General features: G+C 30.8%; 1 protein-coding gene across 1 annotated transcript; it reads left to right on the top strand.

Annotated features, from left to right (window-relative positions):
• Positions 1 to 13,148: 13,148 nt before the first annotated feature.
• On the top strand, positions 13,149 to 15,730 carry LOC107902953 (polygalacturonase At1g48100). The gene is made up of 8 exons (XM_016829051.2): positions 13,149 to 13,451; positions 13,546 to 13,674; positions 13,766 to 13,936; positions 14,029 to 14,064; positions 14,162 to 14,369; positions 14,700 to 14,781; positions 14,967 to 15,075; positions 15,175 to 15,730. Exons 1-8 carry the CDS (start codon positions 13,182 to 13,184, stop codon positions 15,577 to 15,579), a joined length of 1,410 nt encoding a protein of 469 aa, XP_016684540.2. The 5' UTR covers positions 13,149 to 13,181; the 3' UTR covers positions 15,580 to 15,730.
• The last annotated feature ends 5,345 nt before the right edge of the window (positions 15,731 to 21,075 follow it).

Genomic DNA, 21,075 nt, shown 5'->3' with positions numbered 1-21,075 from the left:
TTATTGACTAATTAAGGTACAAGGACTAAATTGTAAAAATGCCAACAGTTAATCGCTACGGATTTTTAATTAACTAAAGGAAAAAATGAACAATTAGCCCCTTCCTAATATGATAAACGATGGTGGTTGTTGATTTTAATCCACTAATTTTGCTAAACATGCTTAAGTATTAAATAATTAATGTTTAATTAAGGTTAATTATAATTTATTTAAACTACACTAAGTATAAAAGCTAAATAATAATAGAAAAATAAAAAAAAATTGCTCATATTCTTCTTCATATCAAATATAAAGAGGAAAAAGATGGTTTAAAGCTTTCATGCAATCGGTCCCTCAATTTGGTATGATTTCTAAGTTTGTTTCTTGTAATTTTTATGTTTTTGAGACCGTTAAAGCTCGGTTTAGCTAACCCGAGTGTTATTTTACAAAATTGATAAAGTTTATAAAAGTTTCCATTATTGAATACTCGATAAATTTAGTGTTAATTTGTTAGATTTGATGCTTAGATATGAAAATGACTAATTTGTAAATTGAAAATTGATAGTTTTGAGCTTAGGGACTAAAGTGTAAATATTGTGAAATTTATGTTGAACTATTGTAATTATTGATAACAGAGAGATATAGAAGGATGAAATTGAGATTGGTTTTGAAATTGAGGCTCAATTTTGAATGTTATAGCAATTTCAGTTTTAGGGACTAAACTGAATAAAATGTAAAACTTTTGGGGACACTCAAAAAATGAAATTGAATAGATATATGTTTATAATAGGTTGTTAAAAGATGTTTAGAATATATAGATTGAAATGACTTACTATAGATCGGGATTTGAATCAATCGGAGTATAATCGAGAAAAATGAGAAATTGTAAATTAGTCCCTGACACCTCGCTTGCTTCTTGTTTTTCCAAGTAAGTTCATATGGGACTTACTTATTAATTTTTGTTATGTTTTTATTATATTTTTTCACTTTTTTATTCGAATTTTTAGGTAAATAATGTTTTGGCATTAAAAGGACTGATCGTAAACATGAAATATATGATATATATGAATAGATACATGGTACTGAATGATGTGAAATTTTTATATGATTGGATGAAATGTATATAATGATTTTACAGGTTTAAAAATGTATATGGATTGTTATTTGAAATATGAAAAGTGAGTATACGGTTTCAAGGTTTGAAATGGTATAGAACTGGTAATGGAGCCCATGTGAACTTAGTCAACTATTAGGATACGGATGACATTCCATTAGGGTTCAAAAAGAAATTAGGTGTTGGTCAGGGGTTTTTTATCGATGGTTGAGATCGGATTCTCGATAGCTTAAGTGAGCAGCATCAAATAAGGTTTGCAAAAGTAAACCTGACCTACAGCTTGTGTGAGTAGCCCAAATATCACGGTTTATGGGAGCAAATTTGAATATGTCAAATTATGCAAGAAAAATAGTCCTTTATATCCGAGTTGAATTTACTTTAGTTCTCCGAGCAAAAAAATAAGCAAGGTAATTAAATGAAAATGAAATGGTTGAAATGATGGTATATGAATGGATTATATGTGTTTACAAATGGTTTATGATTTGGTTATTACATGTTATAAGATGAATTGTTGAATATGTATATGATTATGTTACAAGTTCATATCATGTAAATGAACTAACCTTTAAATGTATTTGTGGATGTGTATATAAAAGTAATAAGATGCCAAAAGATTGCCATGATAATTCCAATATGTTTTAATTGTTTAATCGTTGTACTATCAAGGTAGGTTAAGTAAATTTCATATGGTCTTACTAAGTATTTGTTATGCTTACTCATTATTTTCCATTCTCCTATATATTGCTAGCTTGCGAAACATGTTGATAGAATTTTCAAGAAGCTCACACTATCCCGCATTTGGTTTTGTAGTTTTTTAATCATTCTAAAGTTTGGCTATGTGGCATGTACCTAGTTATTGTTATTTATGTGTTTACTATGAATACTAGTTGATATGGTCCCTATATGATGTTGAAATTGGGATGGTTATATGTTATGTATATCAATGTATATGTTGGTATTATGGTAAGCCTTAAATGATGCATATGAATGAAAATTTTTTATAGTGAAATAGTTGAACTAAAATAATGCAATGGAATGGAAATGCATGTTTGAATTGTTAAATAGAAGTTTTGGTAAATGGTTAATAGTTGTTGTTGTGACAATTTGTAGCAAATTGGAATTGTTTTGGTTGAATTGTTTGTATGTGAAAAATTGGTTTGACTTATCATGTTTTTATTTAGGTTAGAAGTGTGAAGTTTTTCATTATTGAGTGTTTAAATTGGGTTAACATGAAATGGTTACCAAAAGGTTATTTTTGCAAATTTTCTAAAAAGGTATCGGTACTTTGAAATTTAGTATTGATACTTCAATAAATGTATTTGTTTTCTAAATTGGAAAAATCTCGATTTGGTGTCGATACCATTTTAAATATTGATACTTTACCCAAGGGCATCAGTACTTTACCACCAATATCGATACCTGTGATTTTTAATCGTATTTTTAGAAGTTTGAAGCTAAAAACGGTATCAATACCAAGCTTGGGTATCGATACCTTTTCAAAAGATTTGGAAAATTTATAATTTGATCCTCGTTCAATCTCGGGTTAATCTTAGAGCTCACGTAAGCTTGTTTAAGACTCGAAAAAGTTTTAAATTTGTACTGAAAGGCTGTAATGATTGAAATTAGTGATTTTTTATTTGATTGCTCGTTAAGTGTCTATACCGTTTCATTTTCGACTGTAGCCTCTTGTAGCTCGGACTTGGAGATCAAGTCAGGCAAGGGATGTTACAATAAATATTGAATTCAACAACCTTACCATAAAACTCCATAGTAAATGTATCGTTAAAGAAGTCCATTTTGGTTCTTCTAGTGCTAAGGACTGATCACCCTAATAGAATATCGAAAGCACCCAAAGAGTCATCATCCTCCTTATATACATGGAAATCAACATGAAATACTAAGTCGTCAACTTTAACTAAAACATTTTCCAACACTCCATTTAGGTAGACTATGGACTTGTCTATCAATCAAAGGCTAATCTTTGTATCTTTCAAAGGATAGACATTAACTGATTCGTAAAAAAATAACAACATCATGTTAATAGATGAACCCACATCGCACATAGCTCTTTTAATGCCTACATTACCTATTTTACATAAAATTGAAATCATGTTTGAGTCCTCAGATATAAGGGGTATCTTATTCTAAATAAGAGCGGACACATTCTGCCCCATACTTACCCTTTCAAAACCGGTGGGATTCTTCTTGTTCGTACAAAATTCCTTCAGAAGTTTCATAAATAAGATGTATTTATCATAGCATCCAGAGGTGAAATATTTACCTCGTCTTTGTAGAAAATTTCAAAGAACTCTATATCGCCTTTTTCTCATTAGTTTTTTATCGCTTTGGCGTGTTCACGTTAAAACAAATTATTTTGGAAAAACTATTTTTGAAAAGTGGTTTTAACTACAAGCATACAATGTCAATTGTAATATTTATAGTTCCGATGGAACACAGAGTGTTCCAAGGGGTCGAACCTGATGGAGGAGGTGATTGAGAAATTCTAGGCTAAGAGCATGCAAAAAAAGGAGTCTAAACAACTAACCGCTAAAAGTTATATTATGGCAAATCATAAATTGAAGAGTGATTAAGCTAATTATCTATTAACTACCTACAGGACTAAATTGTAAGATATGCAAAGTTATGAAATTCACAAATAACTAACAAACTATGGTTGGTTGACTTTAATGTGGTTCACTAATCATTTAATTAAGGTTCCAAATTGATTAAACTCCTAAAGTGATTCCGTTTTACCTTTCAGTCTCAACTTTACCAAATTAGACAAATTAGTTTAGTTTATCTCTCGATCTTGCTAGCTAACCTGTGACTAAAGAATTGGTGCTCAACAGGAATACCTATCAGTGTCACTTGCCTAAATCTTCCCTTAGGTTCATCAATCCTAAGTTTTTATGTTCATTCAATTTAGTCCAATTTGTTGCAATTTAGTCCCTTAACCTAAAATTAGCTTACCCACATCTCCACCAACCAACCCCCTTAGAAGTTTAGTTACTCATGCTAAAAACTAAATGATCAAACATAAAAATAATGACCATGGGAGCCATTAAAGGAAAGCTTAAGAAAAATATGAAAGTTGAGAGTTTTAATAAGGAAAACTTAAATGCAAAGTGAATATAAACATCTAACAGTAAAATAAAAAGAAAATAACATTAAAGGTAAAAGCTTTAACAACTAAAACTAGAGGACTGAAAATACATTAAACAAAGATAAAAATGTCAATACAAGTAAAGAAATAGACCGAAAGTGCAATTCAACCCTAGCTACAGTAATAACTAACTTAACTAACAATAAGAACAAAATACAGGAAAAATAAACACTTACACTAAGGAAAAAGATGAGAAGAAGAAACCATAGAAAATGGGGAAGAAAACCTAAGAGAAAGCTAAAGGAAAACTAAAGCAAAAAAAACTAAACTAGTGTAGCCTCCTCTCTCCTCAGCCAAATTTGGTTTATTTAGTAACAAATCCTTACCCAAATTGCTAACTAAAATGCCCTTGAACGGGCCTCCCCTAATAGGTGTTTTGGTTGGACAAACATTACCCCTGGCATCATTTTTTGTCCCTTCACGACAATGATATCGCGATACCCAGGGTTGGATATCGCAATATTGTTGTCAATCTTGAAATGGGCTGTCTCCTTGTCACCTGGATATCATAAAACTACTGTAGCATGCCTTAATCCCGGGATTGATAGAGGTATCATGATTCTGATGCTTCAATGTCATGATACCCCTTATTTGGTAATGTTTTTGCATGATTTCGGGACTTTAGCAAGTATTTACTACACTTAATCGAACGTTAGGGCCCCCAATGGCACAATTGGCCAGTTTTGGTTTCAACAACAAGACAAGACATTTACACTTATTCAATTGAAAACCTAAAAACTATAAAAAAAAGACATGAAATTACCCAAAAATAAGCTCCTTAAGTATAACGGGGGAAGCCTAATTTAACATATCAAATTATGATAGATTAGTTTCCCACTAGCCTTTGAAGAAATAGAGGTGGAATCATGATCGGTATGTGCGGTATTGGTTCTACTTTTACTTGTGGCTAGTCAAATGGGTTTTCCTTGCATAAGTTTTTCCTACAGTTGTTATTTAAACGGGGCTTTGGAATTGGTCCGCTTCTATAAGTCATCAAAATCACATTTTGGCTTGAGTTAAGCTTTATTTGGATTGACAACTTCTTTTGGGAGTCCAATTCACCTTTTGAGATGGCGAGTTAACACATTAGGATTTTTAGTTTTACCATACTTGTCTTTCTTTCCTAATGGAATTAAAGAGTGTTAGAGGCTAAGGCATTGACGAGTTCGTCTAAAGACATACCTAAAGACTATGGTTGCAACTTTGATGGACTAGGATGATAATATGGATCAAATTTGGGTCTCATTCCATAGCCCAAATTGGAGTGGTATCTCCACCCATAATTGTATGTCTCAAAGAATGGTTGTATCACCCTTTAGGTTGTCCATAGAAATTTCCAACGGTGTTAAACTATCTTGGATAATCGTTCTCCCAGACAGGACATGCTTTTATCGCATGGTTGGGTGCAGTACATATACCACACACCATGACCAGCGTCATATTTCCCGTGCCAATATGATGAACAATGTTAGCAATATCACTAAGTTTACTTTTCATGGAAGATACATTCACCATTTGTGTTCTTGTTGGGTAATCTAACATAAGCCCAAATGGTTGATAATTCACAGTCATAGCTGAATACATTTGATCGTTCATCAATTTTTTATTGTTTTTATTTTTTATTTTCTTTTCACATGAGCAGACTTCTCTACTTCTAGATCGTGCTCAAGCATTCGGTACATCTATACCTGGTAAAAAAGAAGACACAAAATTAGTTAGCACTAGTCCCCGACAACGACGCCAAAATTTGATAGGTGTCAAATCCACCAAAAATAAAATTCTTACGCCTAAACAATATATAAATAGTAGTAAGGTCAATCCCACAGCAATTAGGTTATCTAAATTTGTCATTCAATTTAACCAGGTTGCGTGGTCAAACGGCTACCTTGCCCATGACGTGTGACAACCTATATGAAAATTACTAGGAGGATTAAATCCAATTAAAAATAAAAATAATAGAAATAAATAAAAATCAAAATTGTAGTAAAATAAACTAAAACCAAATAAACCAAATGGACAACGCTTTAGCTTTAGGCATGATTTAGGCTCCAAATTCGAATAGATCCTAGACAATGAATTTAGTCCTCTAAATTAATTATAATGATTAAGGACACCTCAAACCACCGCATGTTTCATGTGCAAATTAATTGTAGGAACACCCAATGATTAACCCTTACCGAACGAACAACCATGAAACATGCGTCCACGACTTAACTCTTCGATAGCCTTGCAAGCTAGAAGGGTCCACTCAAATCAACGACCTCAACTGTGCGGGTCGTTTAAATCTAATTTTTGTTTCCCTTGACGAATCCAACCAACTACACAATTGGACATGCCAATGTGTTCCTCAGTGGACCAAATAAAACAATTGATCATATCAGTTCTTCCAACTTTATGCCGCATAACACTGAATCAATGGATCCTTTTTGACTTGATGTCAATACAACTTTATTAGATGATAGTGTCTATCTCCTTAACCAAAGAAATAACAATTATTGGTATAAAGGTTTTTAAGTACGAGTTTTGAGTTGCATAATTTCAAAAAATAGATAAAAATATCAACCTAAAGCTATATCAAACTAATTCATAAAATTCAGTAACAATAAAATAAAAATAATGAAAAAGAAATTTATTAAAGGAAAAGAAGAAATTTTAGAGTGTAGCTATTGAATGCGCATATACGCCCTCTCCTTTCAATCAGGGGCGAAGCCAGAACAATTTTTTAGAAGCGGCCAAATGAAATTTTAACTTTTTATAGTCTATATCTTTATTTTTTAAAGGATTAAATTAAATTTTTATAAATTTAGGGGCAAAGTACAATTTTACCTTTATTAATTTAAAATTTTAAAAAAATTTAAAAAGCCTAAATAATAATTTTTCATTTTATTGGGGGCCGGGGCCCCTGCCATCCCCTTGAGCTACGCCTCTGCCTTTCAACCCTATTCTCTTCTTTATGTATATAATATAATAATTATTATAAATGAAACCTAATTGAATGAGGGGTTGTTCTAAGTGCCTCTTCCCTTTACTATTTTTAAATAATAATAATATTAATATTAATTAATAAAACTCTAAAATAGATAAGTTCAAAAATACAAGAATTCTTCATAAAATAATCCTATTTTTTTTTTGTGCGTGAACTCAAGCTCTCGTACAATTCGTATATCTGCTCGTTTTCTGATACATTGGACAATAATTGTACCTACATAAAAAATGATTAATTAAGTACTATATTAGATAAAACTCATATTCAAAATTAATTAAAATAAATAATAAAAATATGTTAATTAAGTGCATTATCAGTAAGTCAAGATATTATTTTATTACTAAAATCATAATTTAAGTTAAGTCAAGCCAATTAAACCTAAATGTAACTTTATCCAAAGTACAATTTAAATAAATAACTCGATTTTTGGATAAATCTAATCGCAGCCAACTCTAATGATTTGACAAAATAAATTTAAACATGACAGGAGTATATGCCATGAATATAATACGAAAAATAAATTAATTTTAATAAAATATGAAGAATATTGAATGAATAAATAAATTCATCAAATTTTATATAATGTAAATTATTAAATATTAATAAAATATAATATCTAAAAGTACATAAATATAATAAAAGAAATTACGTCAACAAGTTTTTGGTTTAGTGGGGAGAAAAAAACCCTTCTAAGTTAGCAATAATGTGGAGAGCTCAAACATTATGGAACTCATTCGACCAAATAAAGAAAGGAAAAAAGAAATGGGTCTTTGTCCTGCTGAATATTATCACTCATCCCAATGACTCATGAACGTGAAGACTGTCACGGGGCTAGACCTTTCGTCTCGCAAACCGTGCGGCCTTAGGCGATCCGTTCGTCCAAACTCGCCCAAGTCAGCCTTACTCCCAAAAGAGAGGATTCTTTTAGAACTCCTTCAAGGCACCAATTTATATAGCGGAAGCGATTGTGCCAAAAGAAGCCACAAGAGAACAACAGAAAGCTAAAGAAAGAAAGCACACAAAGTGTTTGAGTAAATGATCAAGAATTCTATTACTCTTAAGAATTCAAGTTACAATGGATGCTTTACAAATGAGGGGGAGGCTCTCTATTTATAGTTGAGCTCCCCCAAAACCGACGGTCAAGATACATGTACATCGACGGATGAGATTCACTATATCCCTTGATTTTAGGGATTTACAAGATTTACCATATCAAATCTAATTTAATCTTACAAGATATGATTCTATTCTATCTTCTAAGATTAGTTACCAAAATTGCCTAAGTTGCCATGTCTTCATCATTGGGCCAACCAGGCTTTAATCTGATAGGCTTCTTTAGTAGCTCTCTTAATCGGGCCAGTTCTTGTGGGCTGAATGTCCCCCATCTAATCGATAGACCTCCATGGGGCGCTTCTTACGGCATGGTCACGGGCTTTGCACTTTGGCCCGTGACAAAGACCACTATCCCTGCGTGGCCTGCCTCGTCAAACCTTAATTTTAGGGGTCTCTCCTCTATTAACTAAGCTGCCCTAACTTTGCCATTCAATTTTTTTAAAAAAATTATTTTAACATTTAATTTAATTTATCATTTTTTTAACTTTTGAACATTATTTATTAAATTATCTCAAAATAAATGAAAAATGTAATGTTTGTAGCGTGTCACGTCAACAGTTAATTAATTTTTAAAACTGAAAAAAAATATGTTTTATTTTTATAATTTGATAATAATTTTAATAAATTTTTTTTATTTTTAAAATATTTTTTTAATTTTAAAATATTAATTATTTACATGATAATCTACTTGGCCACGCTAGTAAAATTAACAAATGTTAACATTTTTTATCCATTTTGAAGTGATTTGATAAATAATACAAATTTAAATATTAAAAAGGATGAAAATTAAATGAATGATTAAATGTCTTATTTGACATTCTAACTTTATTAAAAAAAACATTCAACCTTTTATATGCATTTTTTATAAAATTAAAAGGTCAAACAAAATATTTTTTTTGTAAAGTTGAAAGATAAAGTAACTTGTTTTTCTAAAAAAAATCATATTTATATCTCTCTTAAATGTTTTCCATGCATATGGAAATTAAATTTAATCCAAATTAATGGAATTGAGAGTATAGATGTTACTCAACAAATTTTAAAATTTTTTTATTTAAGTTTAATTCAAATCAGATTAAATCTATTCATAAGTTTATATCATTATTCATAACATATTTAATTAAAAAAATATATTTAATATTTATATAATTTTACAATTAAATCAAAATAAATTGAGTTGTGTAAATTTTCTTATTCAAATGTAAATTCGAATTTTAAAAATAATATTATTAATAAAAACAATTATAAACTTCGAATATAGATTATAAAACAAATAAATAAAAAAAACTTAGCCAACGGGGATTAACTTACCTAATTAGCGAAAATCAGATTTTTTTTAAAACATTGTACATGTTTGCTTTTTCTTTTCTTTTCAATTTTCTTAATTTACAATTGATTTCATAGAAATGATCTCATTTACAATCCACAAGGTATTATGAGTGAAGTAGGTCAAATCATGAGTTAGACTCATTCAAATAACTCCTTTTTTTTAAATGAAATAATAAAATATAAATTTATATGAATATTTATATATTTTAAAAAAATGAAATAAAATTATATTTAAAACAGGTTTAGCCTCAACAAAATAATATATTCTAAACAATAAATAAATAAATAATATGAACTCTGAGTTTAATTAATTTTTTGGGTAATACCTTTTAGGATATTTTTAAATTATTTTAAACAAGCACTAACACAGGCTTTTTCCTGGAAAACTTAAAATAATATAATATTTATTTTCTTTCTCTTTTTTTTTCCATTAAACAAACAGAATGTTGGTGGCTCTCAGAGTGATTGCTAAAGTGGCCAACTTTCATTTGTCTGCAACTTAATAACCTAGGACGACGACGAAGATGTCGACCAAACCTCCATTTTTGCTGTATGTTAGCTCAAGTAGAACAAGAAAAAGGCATTTCTGAGGTGTACACCTTTCTTTTCTTTTTAAATGTTTTTTTTTCATTTTAATAAATTTTAGATTCTTGTCTGTTAAGAAAAAAATAATATTTTATATCAAATTCATGAACTCTCTTGTAATTTAACCATCTTTTTAAATAGAATGAAAAGTAGTATAGCATTATCATTTCAATGTTAGGGTTCCTCCATTATCTAAGTATCTAGGGGTGTCCAGATCATTATCCACTACAAATTATCCAATAATATACAAGAGGGATTAAGAAAGTTACCCGTTCAAAACTTTTTTTTTCTATTTCAAGAAAGTCTCAATTTCGGGATAGATAACAGGAGTTGCATATGTTTATGAGTTAAATGTAGCTTCAACTTCGCAATTTTTCTTTTTTTTTTTTAAAATTAAGTTTTGGGAATTGTTTTTATATTGAGTTGTGAATTTCTTTTAATTCAAGTTTTGAATTTGACAAATTTTTTTACATTGGGATTGATTTTTTTTTACAAGTTAATTCTTGAAAAGCTTAAAGTTCAACCTCAAACGTGGAAACAATTTCAAAGTTCAAGGCTTAACTTAGACAATAGAAAAAGCTCAAGTCCTAATGTGGAAACAATTGTTCAATTCAAGCTTCAATCCGGGAATAATTATTAAATTCAATGCCTAAATTGAACTGAAAACAATTTTTATCTCATTGTGAAAATTTTTGTCAAGTTCAAATCTCAAATTGTAATTTAACCCATGTTAAACTCAATTGCTAGAAGGCAGACATATTCAACTGGAACACATATTAATCTAACATAACTTTAACAAATCTCATCATGTAGATGGAGATTAGAGTTGTCTATGGTTTGGGTCAAGTCGGGTTCGGGTTCGGGTTGAGCCAAGTAAAAAATTTAAACCGATTTCTAGGCTCAGATCCAATTTGATCTGTCCGTATTAAAAATTTTTATATTATTTTTTATATAAAATAAATTTTAAAATATAATATATCAGATACACTAAAAATATTAAAATAAATATTTCCCAACAAATGAGAAAGATTAAAAAATATATATACTTAAATAACACTAAGATAAGTGCAATTTAGCAAGCAAATATTTCTACATTAGTATCAAAATTAATAATAAAATAAGAGTTATGTAATATCTAAACAATAGCAATAAAATAATAAAATATAATAGCAAAATGATAGCAAAACAATAAAAAAAAGTAAAAAAACAATAGCAGTTTTATTTTTTGATTGCAAATTCGAGTCGGGCCGGGTTAAAAAAATTTACCCGAGGTAATTTTTTGAACTTATAATTTTATCCGAAGCCTTCCATTTTTCAGGTAGACCTTTAAGCTGGGCAGGATATACTCAACATCGAAAAGTCTAAAGGAGATAAAATAGACTACAGCGTGTCTATTATTAAACATTAACCCTCTACCAAATGATAGTGAAGAGTTGGAGTTGAATATAAGGTGAAGTTTACTACCAATCAAAATATTATTTATCCCTTCTTTTAGTAGATGAATTCTATGTTAACCATTATTTTTAATGAAATCTCGAATAAGAACAATATAAAAGAGGTTTCTTTAATTTATCCAAACTTCCATTAGGCGCCCTTATTTATGTATGCAAGATTACTGATTCTTTATTGGCTTATTTTCCCAGCTAATAGCGTATAAAAAAGGACTTTTTTAAACCTTAATGCTATATATCTACATTATTAACTATATGAAAGAAAATATATATAAAAATATCAATTATACTAAATTGCACATATAATAAATACTAAATTTGGCCTACAGCTTCCACTATTTATTTTTAGGGTTTGATTCATCATAGGCATTGGTTAAAGATTGTTTAGTGGTGATTTGGTTTTCGTATTTAATAATTTTTTATGTATCTTTAGAGAAAAATAGTTTATAGTTGAACATTTTTAGTGAAGAAAATAAGTAATTTACTTTTAAGAATTAGTGATATGTAATTTGATTCATGGACAAAGTATAAGGTTATACAAAATTATGCACTTCCATAATATCAATTTAGATTATGCCAAATCACTTATTCCACTAAGATCTATTTATACACAACATCGTCTGATTATAAAAAAATATTCTCTTCAAGTGAACCAACCTATCCTTTGTATGGGGCTTACACGGTGGTTGAAGCAAAGACACATTTAGTTATGAATTCCAATACAAGATAAAGGCATATTTCTACACGACCCAATCAATAGTTCAAAATATTAACCTTTATTAATTGCATGTTTTGTTAATTAATATCATCTTAACGAGTTTTTTGCTGCATAGGTTAGCGTTCTTTTTTCCTTTTGTAAAATATCTACTTTTATTTTCTTTTTTTAACAATCTAATTATAACTTCTAATCATATTTACTCTTTTTTACATAATGTTCATGCGCATACCTATTTTAATTCTTAATCTCTCTTCAATCACTAAATTAAGAGAAAAACATACTTAAGCATATTTAAACCCATATCTTCTTAATTACTATAACAACAACAGTCAAAACTAAACTAAAATTATCATTGTTAATTAAGACAAAGAGCATAACAAAACACATTTAGTCACAAATTAATTACTCTGTAACATGAGTATTCAAATTTAATTCAATCTAGTTTAACCTTTTTCTCGAATCAAGTACAAATAATAACCACCAAAATTCAACTCAATTGTAATCAAACTTGGAATTTCAAATCAAGCTCCATACAGCATCAAACTCGGGCCTGCTATTTAAAAAAAATCTTTGAATAATTAACGACTTCATATTTAGGGGTACCCTTGCAAATTAGAACCGAAACAAGGCCATTTTTGTGGAAGTTGATTTATATAAGCTGTCTTTTTTTAACGACCTTTCCTCGTTTTAATAACAACCTGAGCTCCCTTTCATCACTTCTCAAGTATCCTATTCCTAGAGACACCATGAAGTTACATAGGAGTTTATGTCTTGTAGCTTTAATGTTTCTTGTAATAATCACATCTTCCATAACCTCAGTCGAAGGAAGAAAGCACCATCATCATAAGCATAAAAAAGACAAGAAGAAGAACAACAGCGACAATTGTACTGTTCCAGGCTCAAGCCCTGCACCACCGCCTACTATTCCTGGTCATGCCTCTTATCCAACAGGTTCCAAAACATTTGACGTTCTGTCCTTTGGAGCAAAGGGTAATGGAGTTTCTGATGATTCAAAGGTAAAAAAAAAAAAAAAAGATAACATTAAATGGTATAATTTCTTTCCGAGAGTGAGACAATAACTTACAATATTGTTGTAATTCAACAAAACAGGCGTTTCTAACGGCATGGAAAGCTGCCTGTAAGATCTCTGGTGCTACTGTGGAAATTCCATCGGGATTCAAGTTCTTAATCAAGCCCATAACTCTCCAAGGTCCATGCATGCCTAACCTTGTTTTGCAGGTAAAATAAGTAATGGGAACAAGTATATATATATATTTGTCATTTTTTTATCCAAAATGCTCAAAGATTGAAGCTAATGACTTGGAAACAGATCAATGGAGCTCTTTTAGCCCCTCCAAAAGTGGGTTCATGGCCGAAATCCAGCTTGTTTCAATGGATAAACTTCAAATGGATCCATAATTTTACCATTCAAGGTTCTGGTGTGGTCGATGGTCAAGGCTCTCAATGGTGGACTCCATCTAATCAAATTTATCTTATTCAGGTTAATCATATATCTCGTAACAGGCATAGTCCGATAATTCTTGAATCAAAACTCGTGTTTAAGTTACTAAATTAACTCATCTTCTATTGCAGAAGTACTTGAAACATGTTCCGAACTGGAAACCAACTGTAAGAGTTGATTAATTCCTTTTATCTTCTTTAGTTTTTCAACATGTTATTGCTAAATTACATTGATTCTGATTCTTTCTTTTTCCACCACTGACAGGCTTTAAGATTCTACTCGAGCTTCAATGTGACAGTTCGCGACATCAAAATCATAAACAGCCCTCAATGCCACCTTAAATTTGACAGCTCCGGTGGAATCCAAGTCGATAACATTACGATTTCTTCGCCGGAGACTAGCCCTAATACCGATGGAATTCATCTGCAAAACACCCGAGATGTCGAAATCCAACATTCCAATATCGGATGTGGTAAGCAATGAAAATTTTATGAGAAACAAAGTTATATTCTATTACATATAGGAGGTAAAAAGAAATAATGACAAGTTTGGGATAGTGCATGGCACATTAGGGCATTTGTAAGTGCCTAAAAAAGTGATGATATAGTGAAGAAATATGATTGGTTTGAAGACCCTTTTAAACGGTATAATAACTGTCGACACCGAACTCACAAGCATGAACAAAAAGTACACTCCACCCCAGTTGGGGGGCCTCTTAGATATTATTTATTATTTTATGTCGAATTGTTTAATATACTAATTATATAATTTGATTAATTAATTAGGGTTATCTTTTTCGTAGGAGATGACTGTGTATCCATTCAAACAGGTTGCTCCAACGTTCATATACACCATATTAATTGCGGCCCTGGTCACGGTATTAGGTAAATTCAACTTTCATGTATTAAAAGCTAAACAATATGTATTGTGTATTATAAATATATAATTATGTTATACCATTTAACATTATTAAATTAAAAGTTATTATTTGGTTGTGTGACAAGACAAGATTGTAATTACCATATTCATGATGTAATGAAAACTGACATATACTTGCTTATGAACACAGTTTGGGAGGGCTGGGGAAAGACAAGAGTGTTGCATGTGTATCCAATATAGTTGTTGAGAAAGTCTCAGTCTTCAATACACTAGCTGGAGTTAGAATCAAGACCTGGCAGGTACAAGCAAATTAAACTGTAATCTGATTTATTTAAAGATTAAAATTCAGCTTTTATCAGGCTTACTAACCCCCTTTTTTTTTGTCCCTTATGAAACAGGGAGGTATGGGATCTGTGAAGAACGTCTCATTTTCCAATATTCAAGTCTCTGACGTAAAAGTTCCTATAATAATCGACCAATACTACTGCGACAAGGACATATGCAAGAACCAAACGATGGCGGTGGCAATTTCAGGTGTTAAATACGACCAAATCGTCGGGACTTACACGTCGCGACCGGTTCACCTTGCGTGTAGCAATGGAATACCATGCACCGATGTTGATCTAACCGATATTCAATTGAAACCGTCTTTTAAATATCGAGGTTTGGATGAGGCAATGTGTTGGAACTCTTACGGGAAATCGCAGGGACCTTTGTATCCTTCGAGCATCGACTCTTGCGTGAGAAGGGATGGTGGTTCCGTTAAGAGAATAGCTCGATCTCGGGAGCATGTTTGTTTTTGATACTTTGAAATAGGGATTTGGTTCGAATGTATGTGTGTTTTGCTGACTCTGTATGCTGCTTGGAAGCTTCCCTTCTGCTAAATTTTTGAGTGTGAGAAGGAGAGGCTTTTTGTAGAAGTTTACTTTGCTTTCCAATGTAATGTAATCTATCTGTTTTGTTTGTAAAGTGAGCAAATTTCTTCAATTTTTACTCAAAAATAATAATAAATTAATCCATATATGTTAGATGAGTAAGTAAAACCATCCATATATTTTATTAAAAAAATTAATTAAATTCTTTTAAAATTTAAAATTTATTTTTAAAATTATAGAATTTATAAATAAAATTCGAGGAATCAAAATATAATCCAATAGAAGATTGTTTTACTCATTCATTCAACGTATATGATTAATTTATTTATTTCTTAATTAAAAATAAAATCCAAAATAAATTAGGGCAAGTTTTGTGATAATTTTAGCGAAGTTTGAGATTCTTCCCTGTTCTCATACCGTGACATTCTTTATAAAAAACAATTTGATGAAAAGGTGACAAAACCATAATTCTCTTACCCTAGTGGGAATAACAACTGGCTAAGGGAATCTTAAATATCAAAAAAAAATAAACCCCAACATGCATTTGCAAAAGTCCCTTTTTTTTTTTTCAATGCATGTGGGAATTGGAAAGGCATTTATAAAAAAGAGTTTAAATGGTGGGAAATGGGGTGGGGGCGTGCACCGTCCAATAACCAGTGGTGAATCTAGAGGGGGCTGGCATGGGCCGGCCCCCTAAAATATAAAATTATTATTTAAGTTTTTATATATTTTAAAAATTTTAAATTAGTAAAGGTAAAATTATATTTTGGTCCTATTAAAATTATAAAAATTCGATTTAATCTTTTAAAAATTATAAAGATATAGACTATAAAAAAATTAAAATTTCATTCGGCCCCCTAAAAAATTGTTCTGACTTCACCTTGCCAATAACCCTTCTTTTCCATAGAAACTCCCTGACTGCAGGCGCATGGCTTCAAAGTATAACAATTTTAGTGAAGGAAAGACAAATTCAAATGCAAATTTTTCAACCCACCTCGTCCCTCTTTATTGGCAATTGGCATTCCTAATCATAGGCAAATTTTATTAGTGGCTGCTCCATCTCCAAGGTAGCCCCATATGTACCAACAGGTGAAGAAGCAATGGCATTGAAATGCTGGCCCAAAAACCATGGTCATTGATCCTAGCCACACATGGCCTAAACAAAAAGAAAAAAAAAAACAGCCCCTCCAGTGAGTCAATTAAGGGTCTGTTTGATTGACGGAATTGATTTTCCAGAAAATCATTTCCAACTTTTCCAGCGTTTGATTGGCGGAAAATATTTTCCATTTGGAAAATGAACTCCAAAACAAGGGAAAATGGGTTACATTTTAGGGAAAATGTCTTACCCTTTCAATTTCCGTAAGACATTTTCCGTGCTCTCCTCTTTATCGCCTCCTTCATTACTTCCTTCATTTCCGGTAGAAAACTGCTTCTGTTTATCGATTTTTCAGTAACTTGTTTTTTTAATTATTCAATACTTGTTTTTTTAACACAATTACAAATAATTTATTTGATATTAGTTTTTTTCAATTTATAACGATTAATATTGTAGCTTAATAATTGAGTATTATTATAAATAAATCATTGCAATATATGTAAAAATAATTTAAAATATAAAAATTTATTAATATATATTAATATATGTAAAAACAACTTTTCCGAAAAATATTTTCAAAAAATCTGCCAAGCAGCAGAAAATATTTTACACAGATTCAATCAAACACCAGAAAATATTTTCCAGTAAATCATTTTACAGAAAAGTAAAACATTTTCCAGAAATCATTTTACAGAAAATATTTTACTCTCAATCAAACAGACCCTAAAGATCCATGGGTCAACTGGTAAAAAAAGAGATCCATGGGTCTGGATTGGATTCATGTTGACCCCAAGAGTCCAACCTCCTACTCAATATGGATAGTTAGTCACCATGTACCCATCAGTGAGCCCAATGGCCTACACTCCGACTTAAAAAGAAAAGGATAAATTGCATAGATAGTCATTCAACTGTCAACAATTTTCATTTTAGGCACTCAAAGTAAAAGGTTGCAGTTTAAGCATCTATGTTACATGGTTCAGTCATTTTGGTCACTCTCGCTAAAATCATAAATGGTAAACTAACATGACAGTTAAAAATCAGTATAATAACAAATTTAGCCCTCAACTTTTATATATTATATCAATTTAATCATAATTTTAAAAATTAACCCTCAAAATTTACAAATGTTCTCAATTTTATCTTAATCCTAAAAAGATTCAACGAAATATATAAAAATACATAAATATTTTTAAAAATATATAATAATAGATTTTAAAAATATAAAAATAAAAAAATTATTGTTAACAAAAATACTAATAATATATGAAATTTAAAAATAAATAAAAAATACATAAATATTTTAAAAATATAATAACAAATTTAAACTTTATATTAATATTAATATTGAATAAAAATAATTATATTCAAATTAAACCCTCCCTTTCCTCCACCCCACCCCACCCCACCCCACTCCCGTCCCTCTTCCCCTCCCCTACTAGACCTCCCCCAACCATTGTCCTCCCCCAACCCACCCCCATGTCACTACAACAAAATAGTCCTAAGACGACATTTTTGGGCAAACACTTTTCTAAGTGTTGGGATAGACTTGCCAACACACGCTTTGCCCAACTCTTTGTATAAGGGTTGAGATATGCATGCCTAAGGCAACGGTTAAATAAGAGTCGGCTTTGCCCAGTACTATGCCGACACTTTTGGGTCGACACTTTCTTAAATGTTGGGATAGACTTGCCAACACACGCTTTGCCCAACTCTTTGTATAAAGGTTGAGATATGCATGCCTAAGGCAACGGTTAAATAAGATTCGACTTTGCTCAGTACTATGCCAACACTTTTGGGCTGACACTTTTGAGTCTAGTGAGCGTCTCACTCATCCTCTTTCCCAATTCTCAATTTTCATTGGCACCACAAAGAGAACCAAAAGGGTGAGCATATGAATGATATATATACACATATAGATGTTGAGCAAGGTTATCTCCTGTTGATCACTACCTTCGAGTTCTCTTCAACTTCACCGTAAGTTATAGCATATTTGTTAAACACGTCATATTTGTTATAACATATTATCCGCAAAATACGAATATGATATATGAGTACTATTAGTTATAAGATATTTGTTAAACACGTCATATTTATAAGAGGTAAAGTAACATTTAGCCATTGAATTTGTTTTTTTTAACTAACCTTGAAATTTAGTAATTTTTTACAATTTAATATTTAAATTTGAATTTTGTTAAAGTATGATGACATGAAACTTTAATATTGTACTATATTATCAACTAAAAAATTTAAAATATATAATCTAAAAAAATAAAATAAAATAAATTATATAAAAAACTAATATTGTGCTATGTCATCAACTGGATTCATTAAAACCATGACAAATTTATGAACTTTAACTAATTTAATTAACTTAATTATCTAGCTAAAATTGAATTAACTCTTTTATTCCAGCAAATAAACTTTGAACTAAAACAAACTAAAATTGAGCTAGAATTGAGCTTGGAGAAGGTTGCATGGCACGCTCAAATTGTAATTCCATGAGTGATCGATAAGTCCAGCAACGGTTTCACCCCAAACTCGATCAATAAGACCTGCAACAACCTTCTTGAACCTCTTAGCTCGCGCACGAGTGATCATCCCCGTTGGTCGTTCCAAAGGTTCTTCGACATCCTTAATCTCTTGAGTCATGATCGTATCAATACTCTTGTTGTAGCAATCAAACATTGACAATAAATTATGTAAAAAAATTAATTAATCTTTGGACTAACTTATTGCTCACATAAAATACCTTATAATTGTCACACATTTATCACCACAGATGTCGTTAAAATTCTGCCAAATATTAATTTACCTTTGGGTCAATTAATAAACGCATGAATCACAAAAACATATAATCATCTTGATATTTCAAATAAACTAATATACACAAAAGAGGTCAGTTTGGCAGCATTTTGTTTCAACTAATCTATTTAAAATATTAGACATCCTTAATTAAAACCTAAGGCAAAAATTTGAATTTATTTGTTTCAAAATATTTCTCTTAATTTCATCTTTCAATCAAATTAAAAGATAATAGTATATATATGTATATATATTTATCCCAAAACAACATACAGTGATGTTGGCAAATATAATAATAGCTAAATAAATCAAAATAACCTTAGATAAGACTTTAAATTTAAACCAAAATAATTTGAATAAAGGAAAACCTCATATTTCATCTTTGGACAAAATATTAACTTGTAAGTAATATCTTGGTGTAGTAATCAAACATTGACAATAAAAACATGTCGAACAATAAATTTTCCTTTGGGCCGATTTATTACTCACATGTAAAACCGAATACTCGTTACATGTTTATCGCCATAGTTGCACATGTAATATTATCAACCTTCATTTGGGCCAATCAATATTAACATAACTTAAGTTTTTTTTTTGAAATTTCAATTGAGATAATAAAATAAAAAGAGTCAAATAGGCTTAATAGTCCAGTTTGGCAAACTTAAAACAAAACTAAGAAATTAAACAGAACATGCCTTCAACGTATTGGCCCAAAACTCAAAAGAAACCTGATAAGTTGGCCCTAAGAAAACATAAAAAATAATGATAAAGAAAAAGAATGCTTCTAGATATCTCAGTTGAACAGGAAACAGCTGCCCCCCATTATCTTTTCATTTTCCATCACCGACACAGCCTTTAATATTAGCAGATATCCCCAAATCTTTTTTTCCTTCTGCTACTATTTCCAACAGTCACCTCTTTTCTCTCAATCTTGATTTCTTGGGCTCACCCTCTCTGCTGCTCGTCGGATGGTAATCGGAATTGCCCCAGCCAGGTAATGTCCTTCTCCCTTCTTTAATGCTTCTGTTGCAACCAAATGGGCATAAATATTTTCTGTTCTAAGAATATAACAAAAACCGATACTGTTAAAATTGGTTTTAATCTCTTGAATATCTTTGATGATTGCTCCGATGATCGATCTATCTTGTTCTGAACTTTGACACTTTTTTATAATCATTTTCGAATCTCCTATTATTTGTAAATCTTTAAACCCCATAGACCTTCCTAACTCTAAGGCTTGTAACCCTGCATGTGCCTCTGCCGCGAATGAAGTTGCTATGTTGGTATGGATTACTGACTTTGAGGCCAAAATCTCCTCTCCCTCGCCTCGAACAATCAATCCCGAAGCAGATCTTGCATGTTGCTGATCAAAGGTCGCATCAAAGTAGACTAATGTGCTCGTTCTTCTCTCTTCAGTTCTCGGACCACCATTTCCAGCCAAGATGAGTTTCTTCTCCTCAATTCCTCTTAGTTCGGAGATAAAATCTAAAATTTTAATAGAAATGTCCCTGCTTGTTGATTGTTTG

This window comes from Gossypium hirsutum, chromosome D05 (assembly GCF_007990345.1).
Source record: "Gossypium hirsutum isolate 1008001.06 chromosome D05, Gossypium_hirsutum_v2.1, whole genome shotgun sequence".
Classification (NCBI taxonomy): Eukaryota; Viridiplantae; Streptophyta; class Magnoliopsida; order Malvales; family Malvaceae; genus Gossypium; species Gossypium hirsutum.
The sequence above is the reverse complement of the archived record's forward strand: the minus strand, read 5'-3'. Positions and strand labels throughout refer to the sequence as shown.

Excerpts from the sequence above, each read along its gene's own strand:
- LOC107902953 (XM_016829051.2), top strand. The coding sequence starts at position 13,182 with ATGAAGTTACATAGGAGTTTATGTCTTGTAGCTTTAATGTTTCTTGTA. Across the intron at positions 13,452-13,545 it reads GAGTTTCTGATGATTCAAAG|GCGTTTCTAACGGCATGGAA; the intron begins GTAAAAAAAAAA and ends TCAACAAAACAG. Across the intron at positions 13,675-13,765 it reads TGCCTAACCTTGTTTTGCAG|ATCAATGGAGCTCTTTTAGC; the intron begins GTAAAATAAGTA and ends ACTTGGAAACAG.